Source organism: Drosophila grimshawi, unplaced genomic scaffold, assembly GCF_018153295.1.
Source record: "Drosophila grimshawi isolate 15287-2541.00 unplaced genomic scaffold, ASM1815329v1 contig_311, whole genome shotgun sequence".
Classification (NCBI taxonomy): Eukaryota; Metazoa; Arthropoda; class Insecta; order Diptera; family Drosophilidae; genus Drosophila; species Drosophila grimshawi.
Genome location: NW_025063098.1, coordinates 6,185,679 through 6,204,502, shown reverse-complemented (window position 1 = coordinate 6,204,502; position 18,824 = coordinate 6,185,679). Strand labels below are relative to the sequence as shown.

General features: G+C 37.6%; 2 protein-coding genes and 1 non-coding gene across 5 annotated transcripts in view; 2 read left to right on the top strand and 1 right to left on the bottom strand.

The window, feature by feature from the left end:
* Positions 1-18,824, bottom strand: part of LOC6564264 — a 38,003-nt gene that overhangs the window by 8,237 nt on the left and 10,942 nt on the right. For 2 of the 3 annotated variants that reach the window (XM_032737088.1, XM_043214926.1), the window contains exon 1: positions 6,519-6,557. The exons of the other annotated variant lie outside the window; for it this stretch is intronic. The gene's annotated coding sequence lies outside the window, so the exon portion shown is untranslated. Of the gene's footprint in view, positions 1-6,518; positions 6,558-18,824 lie in introns of those variants that run through there. 3 annotated transcript variants of the gene reach the window in all.
* LOC6564265 lies at positions 1,420-11,243 on the top strand. Its single transcript, XM_001990183.3, has 4 exons — positions 1,420-1,945; positions 9,793-9,987; positions 10,558-10,668; positions 10,740-11,243. Exons 1-4 carry the CDS (start codon positions 1,885-1,887, stop codon positions 10,964-10,966), a joined length of 594 nt encoding a protein of 197 aa, XP_001990219.1. The 5' UTR covers positions 1,420-1,884; the 3' UTR covers positions 10,967-11,243.
* On the top strand, positions 11,999-12,070 carry Trnap-ugg. The gene has a single exon. It is a non-coding gene; the product is annotated as a tRNA-Pro (tRNA).

Sequence of the window (18,824 nt, the reverse complement as noted above, 5' to 3'; positions counted from 1 at the left end):
CAGCAAAAATAAATCAGGCAGCCATTAAAATGCAGTCCAGACCGAAAGTGTAAAAGCAAAGATATTTTTTCTTTAGTGTGACGAAGATAAAATACGCTTTCAGACAGATGACAATTTAATGATTAATTTAATGTATTGATTATATTTATATGTACGATTATAATTAGTAATAAAAGTTTTAATTTAAAAATTTGTGCAATACATCGATAAATACAAAAACAAACAATAACTTCGACATTTATTCATCAAGATAATAACAATTTCCTCAGCTTACTTTCAATATTTAATTGCCAATTAATTGGAAAAATAATTGATGCATGGCACATTTTGTGACCAAATCAGAATACCCTTTTTGCAAGTTTATAAAAAGAAGCAACTGCTTTAGTTGTTGTTTTATTTAGTATTCGTTATGGGAAGTCTGGAGACTGGAGTGCAAAGACATTATGCCCATGTTCTGTGGCAGCAGCAGCGACAACAAACTTGGCCGCAAGGTCAGCGGCACAGCGAGTTGCAAACAAGATGCTTGGCGCTCTCGATTAGCAGCACAGCTGTCTGCCACAAAAAAAAATAAATAAATGAAAAAAAAGTTGTATGCACAGATAAATAAAAATGAAAGGAGGCCTTCTGAGCAATGAAGTGTCGTTTTGTTAAGGTTTTCCGTTCTGGCCAAAACGTAACACAAAAAAAAAAAAAAAACTTCTTAATTACATGATTTGGAGCTGTGACTTTGGTTGAAATATTTTTGTGGGTTTGTATTGTGTGTGTGTGTGTGTGTGTGACGACGACTCGATTCAGACTCAACGCGAAGGTTGCTTATTGCCTAGGGTCTCTCTGAGATCGCTCTGGCGCTGAGGTGAGTGAGGCTGTGACTCATCAGGCGCTTTGATTTAATTTGATTTGCAGTTGCGTAAGGCCATGTGTAGTTAGCACAATTAAAAGCCAGCCAGCCAGCACAGCACAGCACAGCTGAGAGACAGTTTTTTGGAGGCACGACAAACGAGTTAAAGACCAGGCTCAAAGCTAAGCTAAGCCAAGTGACTCAAGTTTCGACTCAATGTGTGAGTTGAGCTTGTTGCTTGTTGCTGATTGTTGTTGTTGTCGTTGTCTGGATGCTCGTTGCAAAAAAATTCAACAACACAATTGAAAACAGAAATCAGTTGAAGCTGAAACCGCCAAGCAAACGGTCGTTGAGCGCGTCCCATCCAACAACAAAAACAACAACAACAACAACAACTAACTTGGCTGAAAGCAATATCATTGCAACTGACTTGTAATTGCTTGCAACAATTGTGGCAGCTTATATACAAAGTAAACACCACATGTGCAGCAGACAAACCCAATAACAATCACAAAAAATATCAAATTAGAAGAAAAACACCAAAAAACAACAAACAAATGTGAATGTGAATGTGTTTAACTTTGTGTGTGCGTGTGTGAGTGAGTGTAAGTGTGCTTGTAGTGTAACACTGGTGCGCTATTGTTTGCGGCCAACCGTTGCAGCAACTGCAACTGCCGCCCGCTATTTTGGGGCTGTATATTAGGCAACAACATACAACAACCAAGAGCAACAGCCAGCCAACTACTTACAGCAACTAGCTACGTTTTTGGATCGAGTCATGCAAATTTAATGCAAACACTTTTATCTTTTTGGCGTGTCTGTGTTATTGCAATAAAAAATTGTTGTTGCCGCTGCTGTTAATACAAAAAAAAAAAAAAAAAACGTTAAAGCACTTTAAATTAACTACTCGTTGCATTGAGCGCGCTTTTAATCACGTCGAAAGCCACTTGATTTTGCCAGAGGCAAAAAAGAAAAGTCTATCAAAACAACAAACAAGTTGGGCAATCAAGCAACAGGCGACTTAGGAACATTTTGTCGTTAGCAACATGTTGCCAAGGATTACGTTCGCTGTGCTGATCATCTTTTGTGGATATTTACTGATCACGGGTAAGTCGCCAAGTCCTGTTAACCATTAATCATAAATGTTTATGCAACAGCCAACAGCCAACAGCCAACAACAACAGCAACCAGAACATGAATTACGATCAGAGTTGTTGCTGGTGTTTTATTGCTGTTGCTGTTGCAGCTAAATCGAATTACAGCAAAACGCGAGTTAAGCGCAATAAATTTAAGCAGATTAAATACATACTACATGAGGCACAGAGATCAGAGCGTGGACACGCGGTAACACCACAGAGCCGCCTTGATGTGTCAGATGCCAGAAAAGTAAAAAGGCGACAACAAACAACAACAAAAAAGCGTAAGCCAAATTAAAGACGGCATGCGTGTTTGACATTTATGGTCAAGTCAACACGTCAAGTCATACTGAAATTTATTTGGCTTATGGCAAGAGGCGATCGGGCCAAAAGGAGACTTGCAACATATGAGCAACAGAGATCTGCCTTTTACGAGTGCCACGCAAATCGACGACAAGCTATGCAGCAAGTTATGTAACTGATGCCCAGCACCCATGCAACACTTTCGCCTATAGCAAATTCACTTCCAATCCAAATGCAATATAAATATATATATATATATATATGTATACTTATAATTTGCGCCAGGAAAGTTCTTTTTGACATTTGACATTTGAGCGGCGTTGAGTTTTGTTCAGTTTTGTGGCTCACGAAACTTGAAGGTTGCCACCGTCCGCACCCATGAAGCTGCACGACAATCCATGGCAATAGGGGCGAGGGGAGGTGTTCGACGAGAGGAAGCAATGTTTAAAATGAGATTTAATATTCGTTTGCCATTTCGATTAGGTGTGAGAGAGTTCGATTTGCGTCTAATTAATAGTCGCTTTGGCATTGCATTTTTTATTATTACTCAGCTTTTTTGTCCATTTTGAGTCAAGTTGCCCACATACCGCAAAAGCGAGTGGCAAAATGTCAAGCAGTTGACAATTGTATATATTATACCCTATAGGCAAACGAAAATGCCAAGATAAGGGCGGGTTTGGCTTGATCGATGGAGCTTCCAAATTTGCAATCTAAGTTCGCAAAATAAATCAAATATTTTACAATTTATATCTGTAATAATTTTCCAAATTATAAAAACAAATTGGCTTGTAAATTATGGCAAATATACTATTTGTATAAGAACCGATTATTAACGTGTTCTGAAACAGGATATTTATTAGTCGAGCATTCGCGATTGAAATATGCCTACATACATACAAATATATATGAATATGGATATGTTTTCTTTTTTTATTGTTATTTTCAAGTCAGACATATGACACTATAATGCTTTATGATATATTTAAGTGGGGGCAACTGCATGCAAATGCCGCAAAACAACAGTCTGGTTATGGTAGACTCGACATCAATTTCTAGTGACATCATATAAGAGGCCAATTGCAGTATAACAATTATGGGAAACAAACACATCAGTTTTGTTAGACCTTTGACAGAACTGCTCAATTAGTTTTGCTGCATGCTACATCTTGAAATGTTGCTATATAATTGGTTATCGAGGCACCTAAAATGGATTCATCTAAAATCTTAAATGTGGGTCAAATATATGTTGAAATAATTAATTTCCGCAATGAGAAATAGCAATTTATTTTTATCGCCAACTTGAGATAATCAATTATGTATTATTAATTATATTCAAGCAGTCACGACGATTGAGTTCATAAATTTGATGTCTCTCATCTAGTGGATGCCATGCAAATGGCAAATCTGTTAACTTGATGTACCGCAACACAATCGCATTAGCAATTCACAAATTGCCGCGGGCAATGGCGCGTATACTTAATGCAACGACAATATGGACTGCGACTAACAGCCTTTTGTTTGGTCTAAGATCGAACATCCGCTAAAAGCTACAAGCTAAAAGCGGAGAGACAACACAAATTCCAACAGCATGTCAAAACATTTGCCATCTATAAGTATGCAAATGATTTTCAACTATGCGGCGGCGATGGTTGCAAAAATAAATTTACGAGTATACACATTGTGTTATCTGGCTTAATGTGAAACGGAAACTTTTTTTTGAAACAAACGTCTGATAAAGCTTAACTGATATATGACGGCAATAGCTGCATAGTTGAGCCTATAAATTGAACTAGATGTCCGTATATTTATGCTGTTGTTGAAATTGTTTGTGAGATAAAAACTTTTCCTGCAGTTGTCATTTGTTCGCCAGGTGGAGTTGCAGAATGGCATTTGCATGTACGCAAAATTAATTGATTTATGGTTGGATAACACAAAAAGTGGCTCAGTGTTCGGGCGAAACACGTGCAAAACAATTTACCTGTACAAATAGTTTTTGTATTTATTATTTTTTGGTGCGTAAGTCAAACATTTGGCACACATGCGAAAATAATTTATGGACGGCTGTCGGACAGCCAACAACAATTCAACAACAGCAACAACAACAGCAACAACAAATACCCACCCAGCTGACTTATGCAAATGGCACAATGGCAAAAGCGATAAGCCCAAAAAAAAAAACAATTATAATACCAACTCGCAATTTGATTGAGACTCAAAGCTGATGGTCAACAAGTAATTTGGCCACAAATAGAAGGAAACAAAAAACATCTTTTCCATTGCTTTCAGCTAATTCCTTACAATTTGTGTTAAGTGTTAGGCTCTTTAGTGATTTTGAAATTAATTTCCGATTAATGTTATTGCCGTGGCATAATTTTCAATTAAAATGAAATTTGCTTTGAGCAGAGCAAATTGCAAAATATATATAGACATATATAAATGTTTATAAAAAATTGAGAAATATGTATAATACAAATTTGGATTCATTTATATTTATGACAATAAACTGCCTGTGGCAAAAGGCGGCTTTCGATGCAATTAATGTAGATAATATAATTTTATAATTATATACATATGTATGTTGATGGATGTGTATATGTTTTTTTGGCATCAGACAATTTGATTTACCTGGCGTAGTAGACAAGATATTAAATTGATTCCATTATTGAGCATGGAGCATCAATTTTGGGTGCAAAAGAAAATAATAAAATCGATTAAACAGCTCAAAATAATACATAAATCTGATTTGCCTATTTTTTATTTTCAGCTGTACAATAAATAATTTTTTATAGCGATATTAGGTTGAAATGAAACTATTTAAATAATGCCCTATTGGAGAGAACAATGATCAAAGAAACATTGTTTGTGAAAATCGATGCAGTTTGAAAATGGCTTTGGAAAAATTGGAATCGATCTAAAAAGTAAATTAATGCAATTAATACTCGGTTCGTGTTTGACAAAGTTATGGCAATATTAAATTTGATATATTTTTCGCTGAAACGCAGCAGTTATTGTGCAATAATTAATTTAAGAATACGTAGGCTCAGCCAGAAATGGAAATTGTGCAGCATTTCATTGACAATTATGAGGAAATAAATCATTTATAAAAACCCAAAAGACGACACAACACATCCTTTCACAATGAGGCCGCAAGCAATAACAACAACCAAATTAACCAGGGTAACAACAATTGGCAATGGCAAGTGACTGTCGCCACAAACATAATTCAGCACTGGGATGATCCATTGCCGACTCCAACTTCGATGGGATAAAGCGGCGAAAAATAAATTAAGCTCATTATACGTATAATTGAATCCTTGATAGGCTGATTATCCACACGGCTAGCCATGTGTCTCTCTCTCTCTCTGTGTGTTTGTTTGTGTGTGTCAGAGTGTGTGTTTGGGGGGGCTTGTGGGCTTGTACTGCTTGTTAAAAGGATGATGTCCAGTTAAGTGCAAAGGATGCCAGTGGACAGCACAAAAATTATGTAAATGAATTTCCTGTTGCGCATGTTTCTCTCCCCCTCTCATTCGAGCTAGCCTTCCAACTACAGACAACACATAAATCTGTCAGGTGGGTAACAATAAATACCCTCTGTTTAATATGGATTACGCCTATATATACCCATTCGAGTGTGTACTTAAAGTAGTATAATCAATGCATTGACTGGTTTTAAATTGCTGCAACCAAAATAACATGAAGAAAAATCTATTCAAAATCGTCAGCATTTCTTTAGTTAAGAATGATCGACTGGCAGATACTCTCTGGTCTAAGTCTATAGCGAAATATCATAAAAATTATACATTTTATATTAATTAAACATTTTGCAAGCCACTCTTATGTTTCCAGCTAGCATAATCTATAAAATCAACTGAGCTATATTACTAATTGTTGCCGATAAATGCAAAATAAAAATGCTTTCGACTTCCTGTTTGCGGTTCGATTTTGATTTTTGGTTACTGGGTATCCGTTCAAATGTTGTCGATCCCAGAAAAAAGCGCAACGAGCTCCACCTTTAAAAATGTGCATGTGCCTTGATCAAGCGTTGCGGTCTAGTCGTAGATTTTAACGGCAACTTCATGCAGTCACGATTCGATACACATACACAACACAACAGACACAGCCACAGCCAGACACACACAACAACAACAGACATGCACACATCAATTCAGTTAGACATTGGGTGTATGAAGCCGGCTCCTTAATCTATTGACTAAATGCATTGCATAAACTGGTGGCCAAACCTCAGCGGCGACGATTCCAAACCAAAACAATGCAACAAACGAGTTCGCCGTTGTTTTATTTTATTTTTTTCCTACAATTTTGATTTTCATTCGTGAAACGCTACGCGACGACTGCAAATAGCTCATAGGCGCTTTGTCTTGAGAACCGGCAAGCTTCCCTCCCCCTCCAAAGTCTATACGTATTTTACGGCCATGTCAAAAATTATGAACGCAGGCCATATCCATTCGATATGGGGCCACTGGGTTAGTCCGTTTCATGAACAAGTTTTTTTTATTTATTTTTTTAAATTTTATTTGCCAAGAAAATGTAAATTGCCAAATAAAATTGTACAGAAAAAAGGCCTCAATAACGGTTTTGGTTCTTTGATGCCTATCGAGTCTTTCAATAAACGCCCTCGACTGCCTTCGAACGCCATTTGGCCTGAGGCCAACACTAATTTAAAGGCGGCAAAAGTCGCGCATTTTTTTTTTTATTATAGCCAAATAAACTGCAACTAGCATTCTGAGTAGGAATTGGCGTGAATTGAGGTGATGAACTCGACGGATATGAGTGCCAAGGGGACGGATTGGTAACTAGATGGCATTAAAAACATTTATATTTTAGTTCGCATTAATTTTGTGGCAAAGCTAAGCAATTTCCTCAAATCAAAAAACATAGCCTGCAACAATTTTAGATCAGCTGGCAATATGATTAAGTAAAAATAACGTGTTTTAAGATTGTGGTCTAGTGTCCTGATAAATACCAAAAATATAAATAATGTTTGTTTCTAGACATTAAACATAATTTACCTGAATTTCTGTAACAATCTGTAACATGTGTGAGCAAATAAATGACATAAATAGTGTAGGATATAAAGAGAAAGACACAATCCTTAAATATTGCTCATATCCAAATAATAAATATCTCGATGGATGCGTATTCTCATGAGAATTGCATCGCCTGCAAGCCGTTTGTCATAAGTCAAACTCCAGCAAACGATTAATAAACAATAGCTAATTGCTGTTCTGCCAGCAGGAAAATAAACTTTACAGCTGGATGGAATTTGCCAAAGTTACTGATAAAAATGACAGGCGGAATTTATGTTGTGTGCAACGCAGCGGATGCGTCTACAGCCGGATATAGTACTACGTGCCTTAATAGCTACATGAGTAAGTATGTTAAGGCATGGGATTGGGCAGGTGTAATAGGCTTGGGAGTGCGTATGTGATTCCAGTAGCCAACTTTTATCAATAGCCACTAACTTGGCGAAACCAATTACAATTGTGAAACGTGTGGCAATGTGTTGTTGACTGTTTAATGTAGCAGCAGCTTTAGCTGACTGCCACAATTTGGTGTCGGCTCCAGAGCGTATGGCAATTAGTTAAATTATGCGACTGCAAAACCAAAAAATTCAATAACATTGGGGCGACGACAAGCCACGAAAGTGTGTGGTGTTGTTGTGTTTTCGAGTGGACAGCGTTTGCAACACATGAGCAGAAGTAGCAGGCTCGGTTCAGGTTACCTAACCAAATGCCAGGCCATGTGGCCAACGAAAATGGGGTGTGCCCCCAACAGTTAGCCATGATGCACTGCATCCGTTGGACAGCAGCAGCCGTGCCCAGTTCATTTCGCCGTCGTTCGCAAAATGTTTCATTAGGCGCAATATATATATATATATATATATGGATTTTTTCTAATGGCTACGCACAACTTTTGACATTAGGCCCGCTGTGAATGCGTAGCAAATACAAATATATTCATACTCGTAGATACATATCTTTTTTGTAGGCTTTACAATTTGTCGCCGGCTTATATCCATTGAATGTTGTTGTTGTTGTTGTGTGTGTTGCTGTTACTCGTTTACTGCTGCTGTGGGTTTTTGTTTGCCTCGCGACTCGCTTCTAATTACAATTTGATTGTTTTTCACAGTAATTATTTCAATTGTAATATATTTTGCTGTCATTTTTACGAAAATTTAATGTTGCAATTTGTCACGTGTGTTTTGGGGTGTGTGTGTGTGTGCGTGTGTGTGTGTGTGTGTATGTGTGTTCATAATGTGGCCAATAATACATTTCTCAATTGTATGCCTCTCTTGCTCAATGCTTATGCGTGTGTTTGTGGGTGCTGTTGGGTGATTGCATGTTGCATTCGGATTATGTTGATTTGATTTTGCTTTGCGCCAAATGTTACAGCTTTAATAATTCGAAAATGTTTACGTAATGTGAATTTCGGCAGTGGTTTAAATATAAACATCATTGAAAAATAAAAGCAACAAAAACTATTTGGTAAATACATTTAAAAACTGTGCTTACATTTGGTGATTTTTGTGATTACAGCAGACCACTTAATTGAAATGTATTGATTTAAAATTTAAAATGATATCACTCCAAAAAATGTAGTAAATTTTCGATAAGAGTTCTGGAAGTGCACGAAAAATATGTATTACTAATTTCAAAAATTTGTTCGTTAATAGAACAAAAAAATAACTTCTCCAAAATGCAGAAATAAATAATTGACTTGAATGACGACACACAATATATATATGCGACAGCTATAGCCACAAAAATTACAATATCCACAACAACATGAACGCGGTTGAGACAAACTGAGCAACAGTGGAACAAGGTTAAGGTCAATTGCATTTACAACACAACAAGCGACAACTGCCAACATTGTGAATAAGTCGCGAGAATTGTAGATTGAAATTAAGAACGAGTTTGCAGCTTGCAACTTTAGCGTGGCTAACGGACGGCAAAACCAAACATGCAAAATACTTGAAAGCAGGCTGAAAATGGAGGAAGCGTAGTTGCAGCTGCACTAGCCAAATCAAGCTAATTAGTTAAAAAAAAAACACAAAAGATAAAAAAAAAAAAAAACAACAAATTATTATTGTGCAATTACCGCCAAAGTTCTAGTCATCTAGTCAAAGATAATGTATTTTCCCACTGTTAAAGAGCGGCAAGGTCAAACATGGCAAGAACAACGAAACTTGTCAACATGGCCACAAAATGTTGCACAACATGCGACATGTTGCGTAATAGGCAACAATAAGCGGGTCAAAGCGAGAGGTTACCTTTGAACTGACAACAGACAGTTCTATTCTATTCTGTTTCTAGAGCTTATGGTCGAAATGATTGTGGCCAAACCCAAACAATGTATTTGTATCTTGACATTAATGCGATTCGCAATGCCTTCAATTGTTATGGCACAGGCCTTGAACTTTAAAATTTCGGTTTTTGAGGCTTGGTTGAACAAAAAAAATATAATTACATTTCGATTGTTGTTTAATTGAAGATTGCCGTGAAACAGAACGTTCGAAGCGGACCAAACGCCCACGCGCCCCGGAGCCGGTTAACTTCGAGCCAGAGCCACAGCAGGATCTGGAGAATGAGGACAATGGCAGCCAGGAAAAGGATCTGCCCGAAATACCCGACAATTTTTTAAGTCCCTCCGTCCGTGAATATCTGGAGCTGGGCAAATCCATACCGGGTAAGTGCACCGGGCGGACAGCTCAATCAATATGCGCGACTGGTCATCATTAAGACCATGACAGAAACAGCCTAAAACAACGGCAACCCAAACATGCACGCTGGGGGCAAGCTGTCAGAGCAAAACATTTTATTTTTTTTTTGTTCCAGCTGAAAAATGCATTTTTGGCCACAGCAAGCAGTAGAAGTACAAAAACAAGAATTACGATTTTAAAATTATTTTTCGAATGGAAAATTTGGCACAGAAGTGCATCTACTCGTAAATTCATTTATTAGCGAGCCGAGAGCTCAGTGGAATCAGGGTTTTTGGGGGTTTAAAGGGGGAGGCCAGCTCAAATTTGTTTATGCCAACATGCAAACGTATTTTTTATGCGCCAATGTCATGCGTGCATTTGACATTGTTTTTATTTTTAGTCAGTCGCTGGCATCGATATGCTTTTCTTTTTTTTGTGCAGCTGCACTTTCTTTGAAGTAAAAAACGGCATGAAGTGAAATTGATTGGGAAGCAAACCAGCAGACACACATGTTGTTTATTTGACAGCATTAATTGCAATAACCAATAACCTTGCAGGTCGACCCGGCGTGGACTATCCAATACTCTCTGCTGTCCCCTACACGAACTTCTACTGCGATGAGCAATCCTATCCCGGCTTCTTTGCGGACATGGAAACTAGATGCCAGGGTAAGTAAACAGATGCACAGATGCAACTGAATTGCACTAGAATTAAAGCAATGTTATTTTTTTTTGACTAGGCTGGCATTATTGTGACATTGATGGACGCCAGGCCTCGTTTCTATGCCCCAATGGCACTCAGTTCTCGCAGGCTGTCTTTGTCTGCGACTGGTGGTTCAATGTGCGCTGCGATCTCTCCCCACGGCTCTATGCGATCAATGCGCGACTCTATCAGCGTCCAAAGGTGAATCCAACGCGACCGCATCGCATCATCACCAAACAGCTGGTCGAAGATATATTCACTTGAACTGGAAGTTATTTTAATGAACTAGTTTATCGACGACTATTAGTTAGTTGCTGGTTAGTTTAAGTCTGAGCTACAGGCATATATCATGAGATGTACACAGAGAGCAAATACAGCCGTAAATTAAGCATATATTCTTGAATCAAGCAAAAAATATATATATTAAAAGTGAACAGAGAGCAAAATTTATAAGCCAGAAATGAGCTTTTAGGTTCAGCCCGATTTTTTCATAATGAACAAATTTGAAACAATTTTTTTGACTTCTTACTTATTTTTCTCATTTTTAATATCACATTTTTGGTTTGACATATACATTTTCCATTCTAGAGCGAAAAATTGTTGAATTAAGTTCAGTAAGCTTGCTTTTAGAAAGAAATTCTTTCTCTTGGTAGATGTTTGTGAGAAGGATTTGTACCACAAAAACTTTACAAAATGTATTGTTATGAATGTAAGTTGAAATACAAATTTTAAGATATTTTACAACGTTATATTAAAACAAATATGTACAGATATCCTTATATATCTAGGAACTAAAAATGATTGGGAATTTGTTCAACGGCAGAATTGTTTTTCAAAGTTCATCATAGAAACTAAGAATCAGAAAACCGAATTTCCAACTTGTGCTAATTTTAATGTGCATGCATTTCTGCGCTAGAACTAAGTTTTCATATACATATAGTCCTAAGTTGTATTTTTAAATGTAAGATTTTGTACATATGTACATATAGTTCGATTGATTTAAATAAAACCTATTCATAAGTAAGAAGCAGAGTTTTTATATTTTCTGAACCAACTTAAATTGAATATATTATTATCGAGTCTCAACTAAATTTGTTGGAAGTTTACATAATGCAGTCTCTTAAGATGAACAGCCTTTTGTTGCATACTTCCAGGCACAGATGAAAAGTGTGTGCGCTTCTAAAGTGTTGCATACTTTAAGCTGCTAAATGTGGTAAACTAAAAATAAACTAAACATGGTCAAAAATAATTGCGGCGCGCTACACAAATTTGGCAACGGAAGACGTTCGTTCATGTGGCTCAATGGTCTAGGGGCATGATTCTCGCTTTGGGTGCGAGAGGTCCCGGGTTCAAATCCCGGTTGAGCCCGGCACATTATATTTTAGCTGGCATTTTTGTGGCTACATTTTACGGCCTCCGGTTTGCGTTATGGTAAGTTAATTAAACAAACAAGCCAAGCTCGATTGGCATGTGGAGATATGTAAAAAGCATTGGGCTAACAGCTGCTGTTGCTGCTGCTGCTGCTGCAACTAACAAAATGCAGCTCAAAGAGATGGCTGTCGGCTGATTGGATGCAGTGGACTGCCGTTTGATCCAATGGCCGGGCCGAGACGGTATCTTACGACCCGGACTACGGCTAAAATATTTTCATTGCGAGCGAATCAACCACACATGCAACAACGATTGACTTGCCGATAAGTCATTGTGTTTAATATATGTATGTGCATGCGTGTTTGTGTTTGGGTTTCTGTTTATTTTATCGTCGACAATTGGAAAATTGTGAACAATGAATGTAGTATGCTTTGCCGGCTTGCACTCGCTTTTGGCCACTTAGTTGGCTGTTGCTGCTTCAGCTGCTGCTTGTATGCATGCACCAAAAGTGTGAAGAGATACAGAAACCACAATTAACTTGCCCCGAAAATCCAGCGATGATGTAACCGAGTATCTGCGTGGATAATTTCTCTTCTTTTGTGTGTGTGAAAAGGGGAAATTGATGACAAAGCCGCAATCTATTGCCATTAATAATTGAGCCAAAGAATAGCGACATCATCTGCTTATTGTGAAAACCCGAATTACCAAATCTAATAATGTTGCAATGCTATAACCACAAACCACTGACTTTCACATCGTGGTGCAGCGCACAAATCAAATCTGCCAGCGATATGCAATTTTCTGTTTTGGATCGCGGCCTTCGCCTCATCATTTGCCAAAGCGGTACACAAACGTCGGGCTTCAAAAATAACTAACACAAATCAAAATAAATATAAACAGCTGCGTTGGCCGATACACAAACCAGCCCGTTCGTTATCCAGCCGAACACCAACAGTATTAACAACTTCAGTCAACCAAAAACAGCTCACTCTTTAGCTCTAGTATTTGCTGAATTCATGACAGGCCAGGCCAGTCTACCAACTGGCGCTGTCAATGTACGAACTTAAAAACTATGTTTGCCTTAGAGATGTGTTCGTGACAGACAAACAATGCCATCGTATCTGTAACTGAAACTTTATTTCGTAAAATGCAAGAGAAAAATGCACTTAAAATTTGTAATACAATTAAAGATCTATAAATCATTTTGAAATTTTCAATTAATCCAATACATCTAGTTTCTGATATTTTGTGAAATCTGGCTAATTAATGAGATATGAGCGGAAATATAAAATATATTTGATTGGTTCGCAGTTTATTTATTTCAAAACTAGACAAATTGTACTATAAAGAGTGCAAAATGAAATTATGTATCGCACTTCGCCATCTCCCTTCACCAGTGGACTTGTTTTATTTGAAACTTTTGTCATGCATTTTTTACATTTAAAAGTTATGACACTGTGATTGGAGTTGCTGTTGTGTGTGGTACATGCGAGAAGTGCTCAAACTGTATGACGATTAAATGTCAGTGAACAGGCGGCTAGCTCACGATCTTTTTGGCTGGCAAACACATGGCGTATGTGCAATATTTTGGGTTAGTGCTTTGTAAATGGCAGCAGCAAACACAAAAAAACAACACACATAAAACATGGAATCTATCAACTGCAATTGAACTCAAGAAATTCACTTGTTGCTGTCGTCGTGGCGAACAAATTAGTGGCCGTTTGAGACGGGGTCTGAGGTGTGGTTTTAACATTAATGACTTCTGCTGACGGCCAAAAAAAGCTGCACTGGAACCAAAAATACACATTTTAATGAGGCATCGCCAGCAAACAAACAGCAGGTAGTCTGGGATCTGTCCGATTGATCAATGAATTGTTGCTACGCTTGGATCTTGAGCTGGTCAAACACCCAAGTGAATGCTGATCGGCTTGAAAAGTGAATGTAAATTCGGCTTGAACAGTGAAAGGATATTCATCTCAAGGTGGCCTACCTTAATGGATGTGGATGCTCTAATGCGGATTACACTGCTTAAGACTACTCCACATCGATTACTCAACCAGCAGGGCAGTTAATTTGCCTATCAATATAAATTTAATTAAAGTAGCTGCTGCTGATTGCGTTATATATCAAGTGACGAGCTGAAGAATTGCAATAGTGGCGCTCTCCTCGCAGTGAAATATGAGTGGCACCGCAAGTCACGCAACTGAGTGTAAAATTACATTTTCATTCATAAATAGATAGGAGAAAAAAACTGTAACACTTTGAAAAGAAAAGCGTTCACATTTTTTTTCTTATTCATTTTCCCTTAGGCATGAGGCAATTTTGCTGCAAGCATGTTGATTGTTTGTTGCTTTATTACGTGGGCAGCCGCCACTCTGGCCACGTACTAGTCGTAATATAAGCTGGCTCAAAAAGTCGGTTACTTGGTCAGCTGCAGGCAGAGGCACCCTCCACAACAACCACACTAATAACAGCAACAGCAACAGCAACAACACACAACCACCACATGCATCTCTCGTCACGCAGCTGTCCATAAGCAATGCAAGCAACAGTTGCATAAGATTTAACAAAACTATGTATGTGTAAATGTTTAAAATATTTTAAAGAATGAGCAGCAGACATGCAGATGTCTGCATTGAATTGATTTGATTGCTGTAATTGAAAAATTCATTTTTCTTACCTTTGCATAACAATTGCCAGCAAGCAATAACAACATGCAAAGGAATTGTGATAAGATGCCTTAAACAGGAGCTGAGCATTCCAAATCACTGTTTAGATATGTTATTTCAGTGAGCAATCTTTAAAATCTATAAATAATGCCAGTCACACAGTAATCAAACATTAGTAGTAAATTTGACACAATTTATAGATTTTATATTTCTTCTTTTGTGCTGATTGATAAAGACTTATATTTAAAATTAAATTTAAATGTAGTTATTTACTGCCAAACTTTGAATTGCACATATTTCATTGAATACAAGTTTATTGTGCTTTAAATTCAAAACTTGTAACAGAGAGTGTACCATTCAACACAAATTTGTTGTGTTTAATTAATTGAACCTTTTTGGATCACTGAAAACCTAATTGTTAATTCCAGCATATAAATAGAGCGACACTAAATCAAGGAACCGTATTGTTTATACGCTTCGGTCACTTGGGCAACTGCTGATTTGGCTAACTCTGTAATTGTAAATACACGCACATTCCAGCATATTCACAGCCAACCAATCAAGTTGGCAACACAACACAAATGCAAATTGTAAAACTACCGAGGAGTCTGCTAACCATTACAAGCATTGCCAAATTAAATGTAAATAACACGTTTGAATAAACAAACAGATCATCATGTGTGCCAAAAAATTGTAAATGACAGAAGCATGGCGGATGTCAGGCTGTAGGGCTGAGCGGGGTGGAAGCGGGCGAAAGAGTTTTTGACAGGCCGAGAGAGTAAAGTGCATTTGCATAATGACAATGCAATTTTAAATGAACGGAGGACACATGTCAACGAATAAATTAATTAGCTCCCAAAATTATTTATGCAGCAAACAAGCTGCTAAACCAAATTCACAGGCAATGGACTAGCACGAGTCGGACATGGTTTAGGCCAGGATGTCAGGATGCCAAGGATGACGCCCTTGTGACTGCTTCTGATTGACAGAGTGGTATTTTGAATGGAACCAGGATGGATGCGGGGGGTTAGGCACAGTTGCCTAATGTGGCAACTGTTGCCGCTGACCAGCGACACACCTGAGTGCCACACACATAGAGTGGAGTAGAAAACAATTCGCACATGTTCAAATTGATGGCAAGTGGAAACGACGTCTGCATTAATTGTATGGCTTAATGCCGAGAACAGAACATAAACATCGTAAGTAGCCTGGCCATGCTATTTGCACTCCTGCATGCGACTTCTGGCATCAGCCACAACTTCCTACTCAGCACCATGCTCACCATGGTCATATTTCAATTATAAAGAACTCAAAGGAAAACGCAATCGAACTCAAAGGCGTGCAATTTTCAAATGCCAATTGATTTTGCAGCTCTGACTGACTCCCCTCTCCGCCTCGTTCCGCATACACGCTTGCCTGTTGCCAGCAAAAATAAAACGAAAATCCAAAAAAAAAAAAAATAATAAAAGTGTATTTCCGACGGCGTTGGCGACTTGTTAGTTCCAGTGTTTTTGTGCGGACAAGCAAACAACTGCAGCAATTGACATAGCGGACGCACAACGCCCGATAATGCTCGACTATCAGACACCCTATTTTGAGTTCTACTAATAATTGGACTTGTTTATTGTTTGGTAAACTCTTTTTATAACATAAATATGTTTTTTTTAGGGAGAAATGTGCAGTTTCAAATTCCACAACTGACTGACAACTTGACTTGGATCCAACAAAGAATATATTTGAATAATAACTTCTAGCCAATTTTCCGACATTTGTTATTTTTCCTAGACGTATACTGAATTTTATATAATTACTCTGCAGAAAGAACTAAATCCATAATTGATGTTTTTTCAGTCAAAATATGCCAAGCATCGAACTTATCACTGCTGTTAACGGATCTGCCACAGAGGGTATTGAAAATACGTTATCAACACGGCCAAAGCCACAGTTAAACTACAGAATCAGCGTCTGGCTAGCTGGAGCGTCAGTGAGGCCCCGATCCGTCCCGCCCGATGACCGTTCTCAGTTCCATTCAATTGCGTTTGGCATTCGAGGCGCGTGATTTTGCAACTTGTGAGCTGGATTTGCCTTGTACTATTTTTGCGGACGACGGCGACCACAGCACCCGCAACATTTTGCCAACAGCCACCGCAGCTACATTGTTGACAACAACGCATCCGCAGCCGCATCCGCGTCCATTTCCATTTCCATTTTGTCCACTATTCAAAATCATTTAAGCGCTTTGGCTAGCTCGGTTTGTGAGAGCTTTCTGTGTGGTCCCTTTTTATGGTTTGTTTTTCCATTTTTTTAAATGTTCTTTTTATGGGTTATTTTGACGCCTTTGGCGCTGTGCATTTGCCTCTTCTTGTGGCCAATTGCAAAGTGAAAAAAAGGAAAGAAAAATAAGAGTGCCAGAGAAACGAGCATGTTATATTTCTGTTGCTGGGAATTATAATTGAAAATCCCACAAAGGTGTCGTCTGTGTGCTTTGTGACTAAATTGAATTTAGTAATCGGTTCTTTACACTTTTTTTTTATAACGAGATAGAATCTAAACAACTAACTCAGCGCTAAAAGCGGCTTCTATGTAAAGGCACTTTAACCCCCAAAAAGAGGGCCTACAGTCATAATAGAAACATTTTTCAGCACCTTCGTCTGATGGCTTTGTTCATAAATTCCACCTCAAAGGTAGTAAAAATTAAATTGCAATAAAATAAAAAAAAAAAAAGTTGCAAGACAATTGAAGAGCCATAAAAACTGTGGCATAAAACTTATCGTGACTGTCACGCGAACCCAAGCTGCCTCAGTTTTTAATTGTTTCGCATACATTTGTGGGAAAAAAACTGGCGATCCCACAACTACATTTTATTCATGCAATTAAACTGAAAAACCGAGAGTTACTAATTGAACTTGAAACAGAAAACTAACAAATCAAAAGTAAATGTAAATGTTGGGAAATTAACGACATTCATTAATCATAATCAGTGTAAAGAAAAGCGAAACGAATGAAAAAACAAACAATATAACATAATTTCAGGTCATTGAATATGATACCGTATGTATTACGTCTTGACGTGTGCGTATTAACGTGGTCATAACGTAATCTCACAACTTACCAATAAGCCAAACTTATGTGCAACGTTTGTGTATTAATTAAAACAAATCTCAGAAAAATCAATGGAAAATAGCAACTCGCAAATGAAATTCACCCATAACTAATAATTAATAAATAATATATGATAATAATCATAATTAGAAGGAGTTAATCATTTCCACGTAGATGTTAAATTTAATTAAAATTCACTTTATAAAGGTTTTTATTTTTATAATACATTTATTAAATAAAAGAAAAATCACAGAAATTAAAATAATCACAGTAGTATTAATAATAATGATAAAAACAATGGATTTTATAATAATTGTAATGATAATTATAATAACAATATAATTTGCAATATTAACGATTGATACTATATCAAGGATAACAACTAAAAATTGATGTGATAAACATAACTGATTACCGTTATATTAACGTTAATAGTAAGATATCAGCTTAAAGCTCAGTGAAAGCCGGCAATGATTACCAAAAAAAATAAAAAGAAGCAAAATAGAACTAGTCGCAAACTCGCACCTTTTTCATGGAAAATCAATCACTTTAATGAGAAGCTCAGACCGGTAATTGTCTGTTAATGGCTTCATTACAAGCCACAAGAGACAAGAAACACAACAGCAACAGCAGAAACAACAACAACAACAAAACAGTAGTATTAAAAAAAAATAACAAAAAAAAACCAAACAATGCAAAGACCTGACCTAGGGCAATGCAAAGGCAGAAAGCCAAAACAAACCAAGACACTGAGCGAGGTAGGAGGAAGAGGCGTGGGGGAGACAAGCACTATCATCAGCGTCAGCATCGGCAGATCATAGCACGCGCTTGCTGACCGAGCAAACAGCGCAAGACAGAGAGAGAGAAAGAGAGAGTGTGAGTGTGTGTGTTGATTTTGGACCTCTTCTCTCATTTAGTGCGGCAAGCAGTGCGCGCTACTGCACTGCTTGTCTCAAGCTAGACTGATTCAAATAAACAAA

What these genes read in the sequence shown, in the direction of transcription:
- LOC6564265 (XM_001990183.3), top strand. Translation starts at nt 1,885, where the DNA reads ATGTTGCCAAGGATTACGTTCGCTGTGCTGATCATCTTTTGTGGATAT. An exon ending in GCTGGGCAAATCCATACCGG is followed by an intron (nt 9,988 to 10,557) that starts GTAAGTGCACCG and finishes ATAACCTTGCAG; the next exon opens with GTCGACCCGGCGTGGACTAT. An exon ending in CATGGAAACTAGATGCCAGG is followed by an intron (nt 10,669 to 10,739) that starts GTAAGTAAACAG and finishes TTTTTTGACTAG; the next exon opens with GCTGGCATTATTGTGACATT.